The 16,359-nt window shown below is 39.0% G+C and overlaps 1 protein-coding gene across 10 annotated transcripts in view; it reads right to left on the bottom strand.

The window, feature by feature from the left end:
• The window catches only part of FGFR2 (fibroblast growth factor receptor 2), a 135,800-nt gene that overhangs the window by 53,285 nt on the left and 66,156 nt on the right, over window positions 1–16,359 (bottom strand). For all 10 annotated transcript variants that reach the window (XM_050958964.1, XM_050958969.1, XM_050958970.1 and 7 more), the window contains one exon: window positions 11,737–11,860. In XM_050958964.1, the coding sequence (XP_050814921.1) occupies window positions 11,737–11,860 (124 nt within the window). The remainder of the gene's footprint in view (window positions 1–11,736; window positions 11,861–16,359) is intronic.

Below are 16,359 nucleotides of genomic sequence, written 5' to 3'. Positions count from 1 at the left end.
AAAACTTGGAGCACTTGATATACTGTATGCAGTAAAGTATTTATCATCGTGTTTCTTTGTGCCATCTGAAAACTGTCTTCCGGGTTTAAAAGTAATCACATCTAGGTCAGTTGAGAAAATGACAATACCTTTCTACCCTTTACAAAAATGACTCGTGTTCAACTCTTTTGTTCTTCCTTTTACTTTTCGCCTCAGACTTGAAATATTGATCCCTCTTTGGCACTCTCTATGTGGACAAAACTCCCACTGATGTCACCCTGTGTGTTTAGATTTAATTGTGGTGGCTCAGTGTAAATAGCAACACCTACCATAGACCTTCCAGCACCTTGCTGTGTTTTTTCAAGCAGTCAGTGAAGCATTTTTTTTTTTTAAATGTAAGACTCTGGTCAGTGCTTGCAACTCTCAAGATTTATTCCAGGTGGGAGCCCTGACATGTAAGGGCATGAAGGGGAATTAAGACTAAGGACTCAGTCATGCAAATCCTTATGCATGTGCTTAGTTGTATGCACCTGAGTACTCCCATTGACTCCTAAAGGACTGCTCAGGTGCATACAATTAACCATGTGCCTAAACTTTTTCAGGATTAAGCCCTAAAACTTCACTAGCTCCCTGCAGGGTGGGGATAAGACAGCTGTAGCAAAATAAAGTGGAACTTGACATTACATGGAAAAATGTCGCTTTTATAAGGGCTGAGTGAAGTCAGGGGAAAAATTCTCACTGATTTCAACAGGCTTTGGATCAGGGCCTTATAAAAGTCATATCAAAATTAAATATTTTCTGTTCTTTTAAATCATGAGTGTAACAGAGGGTTTTAAAAAAAAAAGACAGGTCAAGACATAGTCAAGAACTGAAGCATGCAACATGAATGTTCTTGTTTGAAATGCTAAGTTGTCAACACAAGGTAATACTTAATATTAGACTATCCTTAGTGCAACACCCTATTGTTAGTCTGCCACAGTACGCATTTCATCAGCCTTGCCAGAGTGAAGGAGTGTCTTAGCTGGAAAAAGACTCACGTCTGCCCTACTACGCCTAGGAGTTCACATGTGGTATCCCTGATAGGCTATATGCATAAGCAACAGCTTTATACACATCTGAGCAAAGGAGAAATACCTCATTTGAAGCAGAACAATGACAAGCTTTCCACTGAAATTACTTCTGATTTGCTTCTTCTAAAAAACTTCAAGAGAATGTGAAAAGCAGCATGTAACTTCTCATGGACAAGGCTGGAAAGTGGGGAAAATGTTACTGTCCAGACCATTTCCAGATGTTTCGTTAAGCTCCTTGGGGGAGCTCCTTGTGTTCTGTGTTGTGGGTAGCAGTGAGCCCCCAGTCAGCACGCAACCACTTAATAATGGCAATGATGGTGGAGATGAAGGGAGTGTCTTGTGGAGAAAGCACAGGGCTGGGTTCTATATATGACTCTGCCAAAGATTTGCTGTAGAACTCTGGCAAACCACCACCTTTCTGTGACTCAGTTTCCCCATCAGTAAAATGATGATAATAGTATTTTCCTAACTCACATGGGTATTGTGAGATTTAATGCAAAGTATTAATTATTATTAGTGTGGCTCCACCATGTTTTCTATCTCCACACTCTCCCTTCCCTGAAATGTGACTGCCTTCAAAGTAGACAGGAAAATACCACTAAAACTCTTTGAGTTCTTTTACGTTTCCACATTTCTCCCGCTTCTTACTGTACTGCACTGTGGTATCTATAGTCTGTTCCAAATATTGGATCAGATCCCGAAAAGTGCGAAATGTCCACAGTTCCTAGTGGCTCATCAGGGAAGGCACAGCAGCTCCTAGATGGGCCAACTGCAAACATGTATTTTTTCATCACCTTTAACTTAACTCCACTGCTTCAACAAACAAAACTGAAGCAGCTTTAATAGAAAACATTTAAGCTGGCCGTGTCTGGGCCCAAACATACTATAGATGTACCAAAGACAAAGCATGTACCAAAGAAATACAAAGTCTTTGTTACATACTATAGATGTACCAAAGACAAATCTCCCATGTAATCTTCTTCAGCTATTAATCTCCCTTCTAGATTTGTCTGACTTTTAACATAAGCATTCTAATGGGCAGGACAGCATAGCTTTCACATGTAACCAGATGCATGAAAAAGCACCAGAGCTATTTCCAGTCACCTGAACATCTATCAATTGTTTACGAGTTTACGAAAAAATAACCCAAACAAACTACATTCCTCATGCTAGAGGTGCTCATTAATTGACAGATGTACACGTTCCTCCCCTGAAGTTCAGAAGCATCATCTCCATCCTCCTGGTCAAGTGTATTTGATGGAAATGCCATCTCAGTAGAGCTGAGTGAAGAGCAGAAAAAAGTTGTTTGTTTGAATTTGAAAGTGAATGTGGACATGGAAGTATTCTGCATATATTCAAACCCAAGTACCTATATTAGCACAAATACCCAGCCAAAAAAAAAAAAGTTAAGATCAAATGCTCAAATAGTCACTGAAAACAAATTTATACTTGAAACTGACATTTGAAATTTAAGTTGCGTTGGTTACTAATGTGCCTCATCCAACCAGAGAAGAGAAACAATACCAGCTAGCTCACAGCACTAACCAACAGTGTGAATTTTAAAATTTAAATAGAGACTTGTCATGGTACAATCCCCTACTCTGAACCTTAGCGTCCAAAAGATGGGGTACCAGCATGAATTCCTCTAAGCTCAATACCAGCTTAGAACCTGTAGCGCTGCCACCAATCAGGAATTCCAGTGCCTGGTACACTCTGGTCCCCCCAAAACCTTGCCCGGGGACCCCCAAGACCCAGACCCTCTGGATCTCAACACAAGGAAAGTAAACCCTTTCCCCCACCGTTGTCTCTCCCAGGCTTCCCCTCCCTGGATTACCTTGGAAGATCACTGTGTGAGTCAAACTCCTTGAATTACAAAACAGAGAGGACAATTCACCTTCCTCCCTCCTTCTCTTTCCCCCTCCCAGACTCTTCCTGAGAGAAAGTAATCCTGGCACAGAGAGAAATCAGCCTCTCTCTCCCTCTTCCCTCCTTTCTCCCCACCAATTCCCTGGTGAATCCAGACCCAGTCCCCTGGGGTCTCACCAGAATAAAAAAAAACAATTAGGTTCTTAAACAAGGAAAGCTTTTAATTGAAGAAGGAAAAACAGTAAAAATTATCTTTGTAAATTTAAAATGGAATAGGTACAGGGTCTTTCAGTTATAGACACTGGGAACACCCTCCCAGCCTAAGTATACAAGTACAAATTAAAATCTTTTCAGCAAAAATACCAATTTGAACTCCTTTCAGCCAAATACACATTTGCAAATAAAGAAAACAACCATAAGCCTAACTCGCTTTATCTACCTAGTACTCACTAGTCTGAACTTATAAGAGCCTGTATTGGAGAGATTGGAGAGAAACCTGGTTGCACGTCTGATCCCTCTGAGCCCCCAGAGTGAACAACAACCAAATTCTAACAGCACACACAAAAACTTCCCTCCCTCAAGATTTGAAAGTATCCTGTCCTCTGATTGGTCCTGTGGTCAGGAGACAGCCAGGCTCACTGAACTTGTTAACCCTCTATAGTCAAAGAGATATAAAGTACTTCTGTGCTATTAACTTTTCTTATCTGTTTATGACAAGACTATTTGTAGCAAGTTGTTCATGGGCTATTGTTATGACAGAATAATTTGTGAAGGTGAGAAATAATTTCCAATAACTAATACATTTGAGAACTTTGCAATCTGCTTGCCAACATTTTGCAAAAAGAAAAACATACAAGTAGTCAGTCATTATAAGTTTTCCATTCAGCTCTACTTCTAACACTAACAATGTTGTTCTTCAGTAGACCTGAATGGATGAAATATTTCAAAGAGCAATCTGGGGGAAAAATCAATTTTTCTTTATAGAGCATTTCTCCTCCTAAAAATCCCAAAATTCTTCACAAACTATGGTTTTTAATAGGGCTATTAAAATGGGGCTTTAAAAGTTTAATTAAACCAGCTTTAACTGTACTTCCATGCTTAAAATGCAGCACCTGCTACTAAAGCACCTTGGGAATGGTAGCAATCCAATGATGATCTAATCTAATGACTTTAAATCCTCAACACTTTTGAAATGCAGCCACATCTGGAGTAAAAGGCACATGTCCCCTCTACTCCCTGTTGTGCAGAGTGCTATTTGCATGAAGGCTTCCAGGGAAAACCTCCTTTTATATCTTTAGTGTCTTTGCAGTGCCCACAGAATTCCACATCTCATCCAAGAGATCTCACCCATTAAACTGCATGGTACTTAACTCATCTGCCTTAGGGCTTGGCTACACTCACACTTTACAGCGCTGCAACTGGGGTGTGAAAATACACCCCCCTGAGCGCTGCAAGATACAGCGCTGTAAAGCGTCAGTGTAATCAGGGCAGCAGCGCTGGGAGCGCGGCTCCCAGCGCTGCACGCTACACCCGTAAGGGATGTGGTTTACATGCAGCGCTGGGAGAGCTCTCTCCCAGCGCTGCCGCTCTGACTACACTCACACTTCAAAGCACTGCCGCAGCAGCACTCCCGCAGAGCTGCCGCGGCAGCGCTTTGAAATTCCAAATGTAGCCATACCCTTAGAAAGATGGAGCACCAACTCTTTCTCCTGATAGCTTTAATTATGAAGGTGTGGATAAACTGCAATATAATAATGTACTCGTGTAAACAAATGCACATGGACCAAAAGAAGGAGTTGAATCCTGGGACCTTCAGAGCTAAAATTGTGAGCGCCCCGTGATTTGAGTTAAAGCACTAATAGCAGACTCATTGCTGGACACAGAAGAAAACTCATAAACCTCTTATGTAGATAAGTCTGTGGAATGGAGGGTCACAAAGAAACTGATTACACAAATGTACTTCAGCAAGTGCCAAACGCACATCTAGGGATAAATGTTTATTGGTATTTTCAGACAACTCTTGCAAACTTCTACTTGAAGTTCTGTGAGTGTGAAGCTGGATGAACTAAAAGGCAAGATTAAAGATAATAATCTGCACAAGAGCTGCAATAATGTCCTGTTCATCATTCCTCAAACCAAAAAGAAATACCTATCTTGAGATGGTAAGAAAACAGGAAGTGGAACAAGGAGGCCAGGCATCTCACAAAAGATTCAGCAGAAAGCATTTCAAATGTGACAAATTCAGCATTCACTCAACAGATGAAGTAATGATGCTAATATATGTTCATAAAATATCATTTAGCCAGACTACTCCAATGAAATCAGAAGCTTCAATGCTATAAAACTACAGTTTTGGAATATTTTTACTTTATTAATAGGAGCTGATGGGGGACGGGCGAAGATCAATTCGCTTTCCCTTTGCTGAACCATCACACCCCAGTCTTTATTCTCAACAGTGAAGCACACAGCCTCAAGCAGTGAACAATCTGTGTAATTTCTTCTCAGAGTTGTACATGTGTTGCCAAAAGCCCAATGCTGAGTGTAAAGTCCACAGTCAGGCTTATGAGCACAGTGAATAAAACCTTCTTTCCTTCTCATTTTAACCAAATACCGGAGGGCAGTATGTATTCCTTCATTCTTTCAGTCTCTGTCCCATCATGTCCCAGGCTGCATGCACTCAGGTGAATATGTCAAGCTGAAGCATGCTCATGTAAAGATCTAGTCAATAACTTTCATTCATGTCTGCCAAAAATGCAAGTTTGGGCTTGGGTTGTAATACCTTTACCTTGGTTGTAATACATTTAACTCCTGCCAGACATGGATGATACAGAGGGGAAGCTATAAATTTAGACAATTTAAGTCATTATTGCTCCTACATATAAACTGAATACTAAATTTAAAAGTAATAAAAATTGAAGGGATATGGGCCCTTAGGTTCTGAAAAGTAGGTGTTTACAAAATCTAAGATCAATGGATAGGTTTCCCTGAATTTAGAAACAACAAAATGGAAATATGCCTCTTTAAAAAGGAACAAAACAAAAAAAAACAAAACCCTTGCAGTGTTTTTTGCAACATTACAGCACACTAGAACCTGAAAGTGAACCTGACTATAAACAAAAGTGAAGTTCATTCTCATTCCGAAAGAGAAATACAAAAAAGAAAACAATCATCAACAGTGAAAAGCAGATTGGCTATTTAGAATCTTCTATGGTCTAATAACGTAACATAGTTAAGAAAATTTGCTTCAAAAAATAAGAGGTCTAATCCCGCAAAGACTTCAGTATGTAACTTTACACACATCAAACAATGGGACTACTCACAGGCATAAGTCTTTGCAGGATCAGGGCAAAGGGTTTTAAGCAGAACAGTGTTTAACAGAACCCTTTAAATGGCTCCTCATGGAGAAGTTATTCTGCCACCATTTTCATCTGAAAATAGTAATTACAGTAATAGAGTAGAGCTAAAGGTACTCAACTGCATTTCTATTTATATTCTATTAAACAAAAACTGAACCACAAGTATGAGCCAACTGGATAATTCAGGACTGATTAATAACCAGCTAAACAGGTTGCAATAGTACCTTTAAAAAAAAACAAAAGTGTTTTTGACAAATTCTATTAATTTTATAGTAAACGGCATAGTCTTCCTACACATTCTTTGAGGATGTTGATCAGTTGTTAGCTGCTTATAACACCCGGTAGATGAGGTAATGTCAAGCACTTAAACTGAAACCTAACCAATCTTTGGTTCCCTAGATAATTACATTACATAGGACAAATTGCAACCTACAGCCTGAATGTTCAGTGAATCTCTCTTTTTTTCTGTTAAAATATAAATTCAATTAGTTGTAAAATTATTTCCATACTTAAAGAGAGTAACTGCTACCCAAGCTACACCCTGGTGATAATGACAATGTAATTATATAAAAGCCCCAGCGCTGCTGTGTTCCCACGTTGCTTTCTATAGTCTGAATTTGCTACATACAACTGGTACGTGATAACTGTAATTTCCAATCATTCTCCCTTTAGACGGAATGACTTTGTACATGGAAGGCATCTGTTTTGTGAGCTTCCTATAAATAAAAGTTTCTACCTGCAATTAAATACAGCAGAATAAAAAGGTAATTCACCTGAACTCTAGTAACAGCTGATGAGCTAAAATTTACAAGAATGAAGGATAGTCTTATAATTGAAGGCACTGGACTAGGAGACTTGGAACTGGATTCAATTCCTGGCTTCCCACAGGCTTCCTGTGAGACCTAGGGTAAATTAATTTCTCTCTGTGCCTCAGTTCTCAATCTATAAAACTGGGATGATAATACTTCCTTTCTTCCATCCTTTACGTATTTCAGTTGTCAACTCTTACTATTTGTACATATGATGCCTAGCACAGTGAATCTTTGATCTTGTTTGGGGCTCTAAGCATTACCATAATAAATAAGTATATAATTATTCTCCTCTAGATAAGGCTCAACATAGTGATTTATACAGGGAGTTTTGCGAGATCTCTAGGGGCATGGAATCCTTCCCACAGGCCATGGAGTCCCAGAGATACAGCTCTGTGTCCACTATCAAACCTCAGGACTCAACTTTTTGTTGCCATCAACAAAAATAAGCAGAGTCACTTTTTACATGATGTTAACGCCTTCTCCCGCCTCTGTGGTAACATTAAGTACCATGTAGGGTTTTATTTAATGCTTGAAGATCATAAAAGATGATAGCCCTTTGACAATACAACTAACTCTTTCACTGATGTTTTTCTGGTGCTCTGGTGAAGACAGTAGAGTGGGAGACACAGAGATGAAAGAGCACTGGTTTCCAGAAAACACACTTCCTGATTTACAAGGTGAGATGGATGGTTGAAAAGGTGTGTGTGTAAAACAACTGAGCTATACTAGAACTTTTAAAAAATGTGTCAGGCCTGTAATAAATCCTCAGCATCTGCTGATACTGCAACCTAATTTTCTCAGGGTGAAATTCACCCACTGGCAAAAGACCAACCCAAAGCCCAGGGACCACTTAAGTCCCATTGTGAAAGCTAATGTGGTGTCTGTTCTGTTTGCTCGACCCTCTGCAGTGATGTGAATTGCATTAGAGCTGGTAAAAAATTTGTAGAGGTGGGGCATCACAAAACATTTCAAGAATCACATTGTCCATCAAAGTTTCCTGACCAGCTCTACTGTACAGTTAGAAGTTATCATTGTAAATATGGCCAAGTCTTTTGTGATATATGGATGGCTAATAATTCGCTACTTTTATTTCTATTCCCACTTGCTGTAAGAAATTCAGTCTGACTGTGTGCCAGGTTTGTAAATTTGAATGAGAATGTCCGAGCCAACTGAGTCCTTATTTTATAACGTTCTTCCAAGTAATTACAAGTAAAAATGACTATACTTCACACCTACATTTTGACTGAAAACCTCTCATCCTCTGCTGGCTCTGGGCTTCTATGTGTGAAAAGGTTTCAGGGTTTGGAAAGTTATTTGATTCGCGTAATAATGGATATTCCCAATTAGCATTGTGTCATTATTTGGCATGAATTTTGCTGGGATACCTCCCAAAAGTGTGACATAATCAGAGGTTTCTCTACAGTACACCGTACAGTCAGCTGCTCGTTTTATTACAATAGAGTGCCATGTTTAATACTATTCCTTATGACTTACACCAAAAATCAACTCTGGAACCAGTTCAACCATTTAGGAAAATCTATTTCAAAAGAGTTTCAGCTGACAGTTTTCAAACATTCTGAGCTTACAACCTGGCCGAAAATTATGGTCTGAAGTTTGTGAGAGGTGATCACCAATGGCTAAACATACCAAGGAGTATGACTGACTCTCAACACACATCCACAACCCTCCTTAACCCTATGAGAGCTGAAAATGTATACAGCAGAATAGAACAAACCAAACTTCCGTAGAAATACACCAATACAATAGAGAAGGGCTGACAGAGGTCACCTTCTATGCTTGGCTTAATTCAGTCCTCCACTCTGCCTCCTGCCCAAGCACCACACTCAGCGGTGGCTTTCAGTACCTCAGCAGCCACAGAAATCTGCCTGACTCCCTTCCAACAATCCCATCCACATGCATTCAACCAAGGGTCCTAATCCAATGTCCTAATCAATTCAAAGACTCATAGTGGCTTCAGCAGACATTGAATCAAACGTCTGTCTGTACATGCACATATAGGACTTTATGTCAAACTAGAAATGTGGCAGTTACATATATCCCCCAAAAAACATTTTACACACACACACACACACACACACACACACACACACACAGAGTTATTGGGGACTAACATGAATATGCACACTTTAAATGCTAAAATGTCTAGCTTCCAAAAAACATGAACTGCCACTTTCAAAAGTAACTATTGATTTTGGGTGCCCAATCTGAGTCACATGAAAGGGGCCTGGTGTTCAGAAAGTGCTGAGCCCTCATCATCTGAAATGAGGTGTCTCAAGTGAATACCTAAACATGGAGGCACCAAAAAATCACTAATCACTTTTTGAAATCTTGGCTTCATTATTTACTTTTCTGCTTCTCTATAGGAAAGGAATAGACATTTATATAAATGACATAATCCTTGTTACCATTCCATTCATTCATGCAGGCCACTGTGATTTACTGCCAGGAAAAATAAACTTCTGCATAATATTCCTGAATGCATGACATTCAGAAAAGGCTTAAAGGGGAGAGGAGGTAAGGGGTTTCTGGCAAATATTTACTCAAGTGACAGCATTATCCATGGTGAACACATTTGCTAGAGAACTGGGTGAAAGGGTTCACAGTCAATGTGAAACTGGCCAGTTTTGGCGCCTTTTAATCAGTTTCACTTCAGCTAAGAAAATTCCAGGCGTTTTAAAAGGGTCCTTTTTTTCCCCCCTTGACTTGCTACAAACATTTTGTAACCTCAAGCAAAGCGGAACAAAGCCAGGACTTGAAGGGAAAAGAAAATCACTACAGAAATCAGTACCACTCTGTTCTTACTTTGCTAGCATTCCCTGGTGAGCTAATGTGGTTCGACTGCACCCTTCCACCAGCTGGTCTGCAAAGGATGGAGCCATGTGTAATACAATTTACTACAATTCCTGGCAGCCGTTGGTGCTGCACCCTCAATAAACTTTGTTTAAACAAGTGTTCAAACAAAAATGGCTTTGTCCCTAAGTTAGCTCACCTCAACTGTATGAATGTGCTCTCTATGCAGACTACGAAGTGTTGCTAGTGCTGTAAAAGGCCCGACATTTGTTTGGGTCTTAGCTCCATAAGAAACTGCATCTCCCTTCATATGAACCAAAGCTACAGCAGTGTTCTGCTAAACAGCTCAGATTAACTAATTTTTTAAATTTAAATGTCTGGGAGAAGGACATCTTCATTCGAGGGCATTCTCTGTCTCTATTGGTCGGATAGGTCAAGTTTGTTGAAGAGGTGTGAAGCTCCTCTGTTCTCTCAGGGTGGGAAATTCAAAAGTCCCCACATCAACAGGATATGTTCCTAAACCCTCGTGATGCTTTAGAAAATCTCACCCTCAAAGTATTCTTGGAAAGCATTTGTATTCACAGCTGAATGCAGGGTTGAATTTTTTGCAGATTTGGACAGTTGTGATCTAAACGCAGCATTGCTTTTTATTAATTCACTTACAGGTAACCAGAGAAAATGTGATGGGTGCACTATTATTTGTATAAATACAATGAATGAATATAGAAATGACAAAAATGGGTCACTGCTGGTCTGATCCCTATCCAAAGTCAATGCTAAGACTCCTGTTGATTTAACAGGAGATGGAACAGACCACCTGTCTCTAGTCAGAACTGGCCTGCAATTGCCCAAAGTTACTTTTCAGTGCTGAATGATCAGTGGTTTTATTCACCAAGCTTCAGATGGCCACATCATTTTCACCATGTAGTGTGAGCATGAGCTACTTTCACGTATGTTAGAAACTAAGGACCCAGTTCTATCACCATAGTCATGTTGAGTACCATTACTTACTTAAGTATGTACTACTCAGAATGAGTATGTGTGGCGGAATTGGGTCCTGAGATTCTAGGTCCTAATTAAACAAAGCACTTAAGCATGTGCTTCGATCCTATTGAAGTCAGTAAGCCGTAAGCACATGATTAAAGTGAAGCATATGCTTAAGTGCTCTCCTAAATGAAGGCCTTAGTACTGACAAGAATTTTCAAAAAAAAAAATTCTCCATCAGCTAAATGATTTCACAACATTTATCCTTTATGTTTCAATAAATGATATCAGCACTTCACAGACCAAATTCTGATCTCATTACACAAGTGTAAATCCAGATTAATTATACTGACTTCAGGTCCAACACTCTAGAGTTACACAGGTGTAACAGAGATTAGGATCTGACCCTTTACAGGAAGATTTTTTTTCAGCTATAATTACAGTAGTTCAGAGAACCATGTGACAATTCTGACAAATGCAGTGAGATTTGAATTATTTACACTTTATAATGCACTTGTAAGTCTACTGTAGCATATTGTATAACAATAATAAATTCATAATATAAGACCTCATACACTTGGGTACCACATCTTTGCTGAGACGCAAGGAAACTGTTGTGTGAGTATAAGTGTGTGCGAGAGAGAATTTATGTATAAGGTGTGTGATCAGTGTGGTTTTGCTGTAGTTGCAAGGCAGCAGAAATAGCCTCAAAGAACAGAAGTTACATTCTTATATCCAACCCTAAAACCATCCTTAAAATTAATTTAAAAATATCCATTACATTTAGTTTTAAATAAAGAAATAAAATTAAGCCATTACTTTAAAAAAAATTCTTGTAGCTGACAGAATTTTACTCACCGACAACATCTAGGTGATACGTGTGATTGATGGATCCATATTCATTTTCCACTATACAAGTATAATTTCCTTTGTCAGATGGGACTACACTCTCCATAATGAGACTCCAATGCTGGTTTCGTACCTGATAGGATTTCAATAAGAGAGTGTTTTTAAAAGTTGATAGCACAATTTTGTACTTGTCTTTCCCACATAAAAGGAAGATATTTGTTTCCATTACACAAATGCTTTAAAAAGCCACGGCAGTGCTGGATTGTCATTTCCGGAGACCAAAATCCTTTATTTATGCACAGAGCAGCTTCAGCATAGGCAATAGCAGTGAATGCTGCCACATCCTCCTTTACCAAGATACTTCACCCTTAAGTTGGAAAAATAGTCTTCAATGCACATTCAGTCCTCAGCCATTCTATTTCAACTGACAACAAGGGTGCCACAATTAGTACCAGTTCAGATTATGGTTTTATGACATAGACACCAGTCCACTAGAAACTGAATTTAGATTACCAAGACATTTTCACATCTGCCTCCAACAGTTATCTGATGGTATTGGCTGTCTCACTTTAGCAGCCCGGGCTGGATTTTTCCAGTGATATCAAAGGCTCTATAGCCCACTGATCATAGCATTACATATACAGAGTTGTTATAGAGCAAAACAAAAAACCAAAGTGCAACATTCATACTCAAGTAGATCTATTATTCTAGGAATCTAATTTATATCAACAGAGAATCTTTTCAAGAAAACAGTTCTAAAAATTCCTGTCTGATATAAAATATAAATCCATCTGAATGTTGCAATGACAACTTTTGGAAGGTAAAAAAGGAAATTACGCTGGAATTAAAAAAAACCTCAAAGTGGTATTGTGAAATTACCATATAGTTAGATAAACTCAAAAACTTTCTGACTTTTAGATTGAGTGATTACATTTCTGTTCAATTCTAAGATCTATAAATATATCATGAAAATTATATCCAAGGTCTGCCCTTCACTACCCAGGACCCCCAACAACCTCCACCTGCCTCACCTGCCATGCTTAGAAAAGTCAAGTGCTGTAAACATGAATTTGAGTAATTTTAATCATGCAAAATGGAAAATGGAAAACAGTGATTTCTCCCTTCCACAATTTTGTGTTCAAGAATAACTTTTAGGGGTTACAGCGATACTGTCAGATACTATACAGCAGAAAAGAAGCTTAGTAAGGACTCAAGTGAAAATATGTAGGTATGAAATCCTACTTTCCTTTCGGTTATTATACTGGTCTTCATCTGTCAGGAAGAGATTAGTGTTGTCAATACTGTACCCATGGTGCCATACAGTTTAGCTTTGCCCTTTAAAGCACATGAAAAGGTATTTTGTTTTCTTTATATCTTTCTGCTCTTTCAAGTTGGTGACAGCACCAATGGCCTCCAGGGTTCAGGCATTTTATATAAGTGACCTATCAGCTCAGTCAAGGACTCTTTGTCTTGCCTTGTACCTTCACAGCTACTTATTATCTACCAGGAAATAGTCGCTTTGGTTATGTGCTTTAAAAAGGCCAAATCCTGGAAGAAAGTCCAAGTCTATGTGAATGGCCTGGACACTAACCAAACCACTCAGAAATGCCACAGAGTATGGGACCAGAATCTTCAGTCCTTGCTTACAGTGACCAGCATGCATCTGGACAGCTGTTGCTGCTCCCATACAGGTGGGGGTTGAGGTCTCTGGATTCATAAAACGTATAGATATAGTGACCACATGCTGGGCCTGCCCAGATTTCCCCCTACAACCTGTGCTGTGCACAGAACTACCTTGGAGCTCTGCTCCACAAGGTTCAGGGAACATGGAGTGCCCACGCATTGGTTCTCTGCTGTTTTAATCTGCCAGTGCAGTGGAAAAGTACTTAGAGCCTACTACCATGGGCAATGAAGCCTGCTCAGTATTTGCCCCTACAAGTGAAATTCAAACCTTGCAGACATGCTGCTACACCTACAACAGTTACTTTGCTATAGGTTCTGTGCTGGCTCTATGCAAAATTGTTAATTTGTTCTATATGAATAACGTTCTCTTAAGTATTTACAAATTTTTCATAGTATCAAGAGTTTATAATAAATATTATATTCTATTTTTACGCTGCTTAGCAGTTTGCACATTATGTTTCTGGGGTCGGAAGAATATTACTGTCATATTGCCAATAAATAATGTTGGCAATTACCATTCATCCTGGATGCTTTACTACTTCATGGCCTCTATTGGGAGGAAGAAACATGAAACGTTGCTTTTTGCCTTTCCAAGTTATATTTTTAGGATTATTTCCCAGAATAGACCAAGAATTTTTAGCCTAGATGATATCAAAACAGGACAAACAGATTGTGGGTCCACAAAACAAACACCTATTCAAATAATTAATTTGGGAAGAAAATACCATCAATTATGTAACTTTTGATAGGAAAATCAGGCTTATAGCTACAACGTGAATGTAACTGATGTCAGTATAAAAAAGCAACAGTGGAAATATCCTCTCATATCCCAGAGGGGAGAGATATTGTATCTCCAGATTAGACACACAATTCAAGCCTCTTTAAGTTAAACTAATCAGTTGCTGTAGATGCCCAAAGCATTTATGATATCTTGTCACGGAATCAAATTTTTGGCTGCTAACTTGATTTATCTTGTTGGGTCACTGCCTCCATGTTGTAAATGGAATGGGGAAAGCTATTCTCCTGCATTGATGGACATTTCTCCTGATGAAGATTACTGACCTGAATGGTTAACTATAATCATCCCTAGAATCTAACAGGTCAGCCATGATTCTGAGGTGGTCCCACTTTGTTACTGAGTGCTGTACACTGTTACACTAGAAGGTGAGAAAATTTGACACACTCTTAGGTAACCTATCTTAATCTGAGAGCTAAGGCGACCAGGGAATGAAACTGGCCCCTGTGGAGGAGGCCAGATCAAGATCTAAACAGCACTTAATTTCCACTTAAAATCGGGCCTATGTGGGTCTTATGTAGGACACAAGCCTTGTGCTGGCCTTCACAGGGGTGAATTGTACCACTGAATATGAATAACTCCAGCAACAAAGATTTGGTAACTCTCTTTGGAAGAACATTCCATACACCGTTTATTAATCTTTAGCTAGGGAAACTTTTTTTTTTTTTACACTGTCCACCCTCAATATTTCCTTGTCCATTATCACCCTACTATTTCTAGTGATGCCAACATAAAGCTCTCTTTGAGTCCCTTCAAGTTATTTCAGCATACCAGCTTTACTGTCCTTCACTTTATCCAGTTTATCAAGGCCTTTTCTTGACCTGGGGTACCCCAATATTCCAAACAAACACTCTGGAATTGCAGCTGTATACAGAAGGATTATCACATCCTGGCCTGTAATGTTTTGCAACCAGACCTCACTGCGAGCCGATGTCTATAATTTATGATCCATCACTCAGTTTAGTTTTATCTTGGTATTTTTGCTTTCCAAGCATCATCTATTCATTTTATAGCCATGTTTTGCAGTATTTTCCTCCCACATACACCACCTTGCATTTTTCCAGGTTGCATTTACTTTCTTCCTATGCTCAAGTGTTTACAGCTCCCCTTACCTTAACATCAATTTTTTTCTATTTTCTTTACAATACCATTAATGAAAATAGGATCCAACAGTGACCCTTGCATGACTCCCAATAGCACTCTAACCAAATCAGTGAAGTACTATTTTTGCTCAGTCTGTCAGCAAGTTTTTGATTCATGTCCTAGTCCTATTACAGCCAGTTCAATTTTTTTAAATAGAATCTCACAAGGCACCATATCAAAACCATACAAATTCACCTTTATGTTAATAGGAAATCTAAACTGCTTCAATGCTGATAGAACCAAAAGTAATATTAAGTAGAGCTGGTCAGAAAATGAGCTCCCTCCCCCCCCGACACACACACTCATATATACACAGAAAATATTGAGTTTTCAGCAAAAAAAATTAAAATCAAAAACTTCTATTCAGCCATGCTGCTAACGTGCCTCATGGGAGGTCCTAGCCATGGTGCATCATAAGGGATGTAGTCTGGCTGATGAATCCAGCCCATAAATTAAATAGGAGGCATGAGCCAACTGAACTACAACTCCCATGAGGCACTGCGGCAGCCTTTCTGAATCAAAAGCTTTTCAGTTTGGGGGTATTTAGTTTATTGAACAAAAAAGTCAAAATCATCTGCAAAATGCAGTCATTTTACAGAAAAAAATGGTTAGTCAAAAATCCAATTTTCCACTGAAAAACAAAATTGAGAGAAATATTTAACATTAAGACGATGTTTGCTGTAACATGGTGAAAATGAGAGCAGACAGCTGTGTGTCGGAGGGAAACAGAGGGGTAGAAAAATGAGCACTGAGCCCTAAAAAGATGAAAGCATCGTTTAAGTTGCTTATCTTCCCCTGAAAGTATTGAGCAGAGAAACTAAATAGAAGAGAGAAAAGACAATAGTGGTGACTACACAATTAAATTGTTCACAAAGACAAGCCCTATATTCTTCATTACACTTGCACTATGCTTGCCAGACTGCGAAAACAGGCAAATGTTCTTTTGGTTTTTTGTTTTTTTTTTTAGAGTAAACTTGCTCCCTCAATAGGTTTTTGCCATGTTCTAATAA

Source organism: Gopherus flavomarginatus, chromosome 6 (assembly GCF_025201925.1).
Source record: "Gopherus flavomarginatus isolate rGopFla2 chromosome 6, rGopFla2.mat.asm, whole genome shotgun sequence".
NCBI lineage: Eukaryota > Metazoa > Chordata > Testudines > Testudinidae > Gopherus > Gopherus flavomarginatus.
Note: the sequence above shows the minus strand (reverse complement) of the source record. Positions and strands in the feature narration are given on the sequence as shown.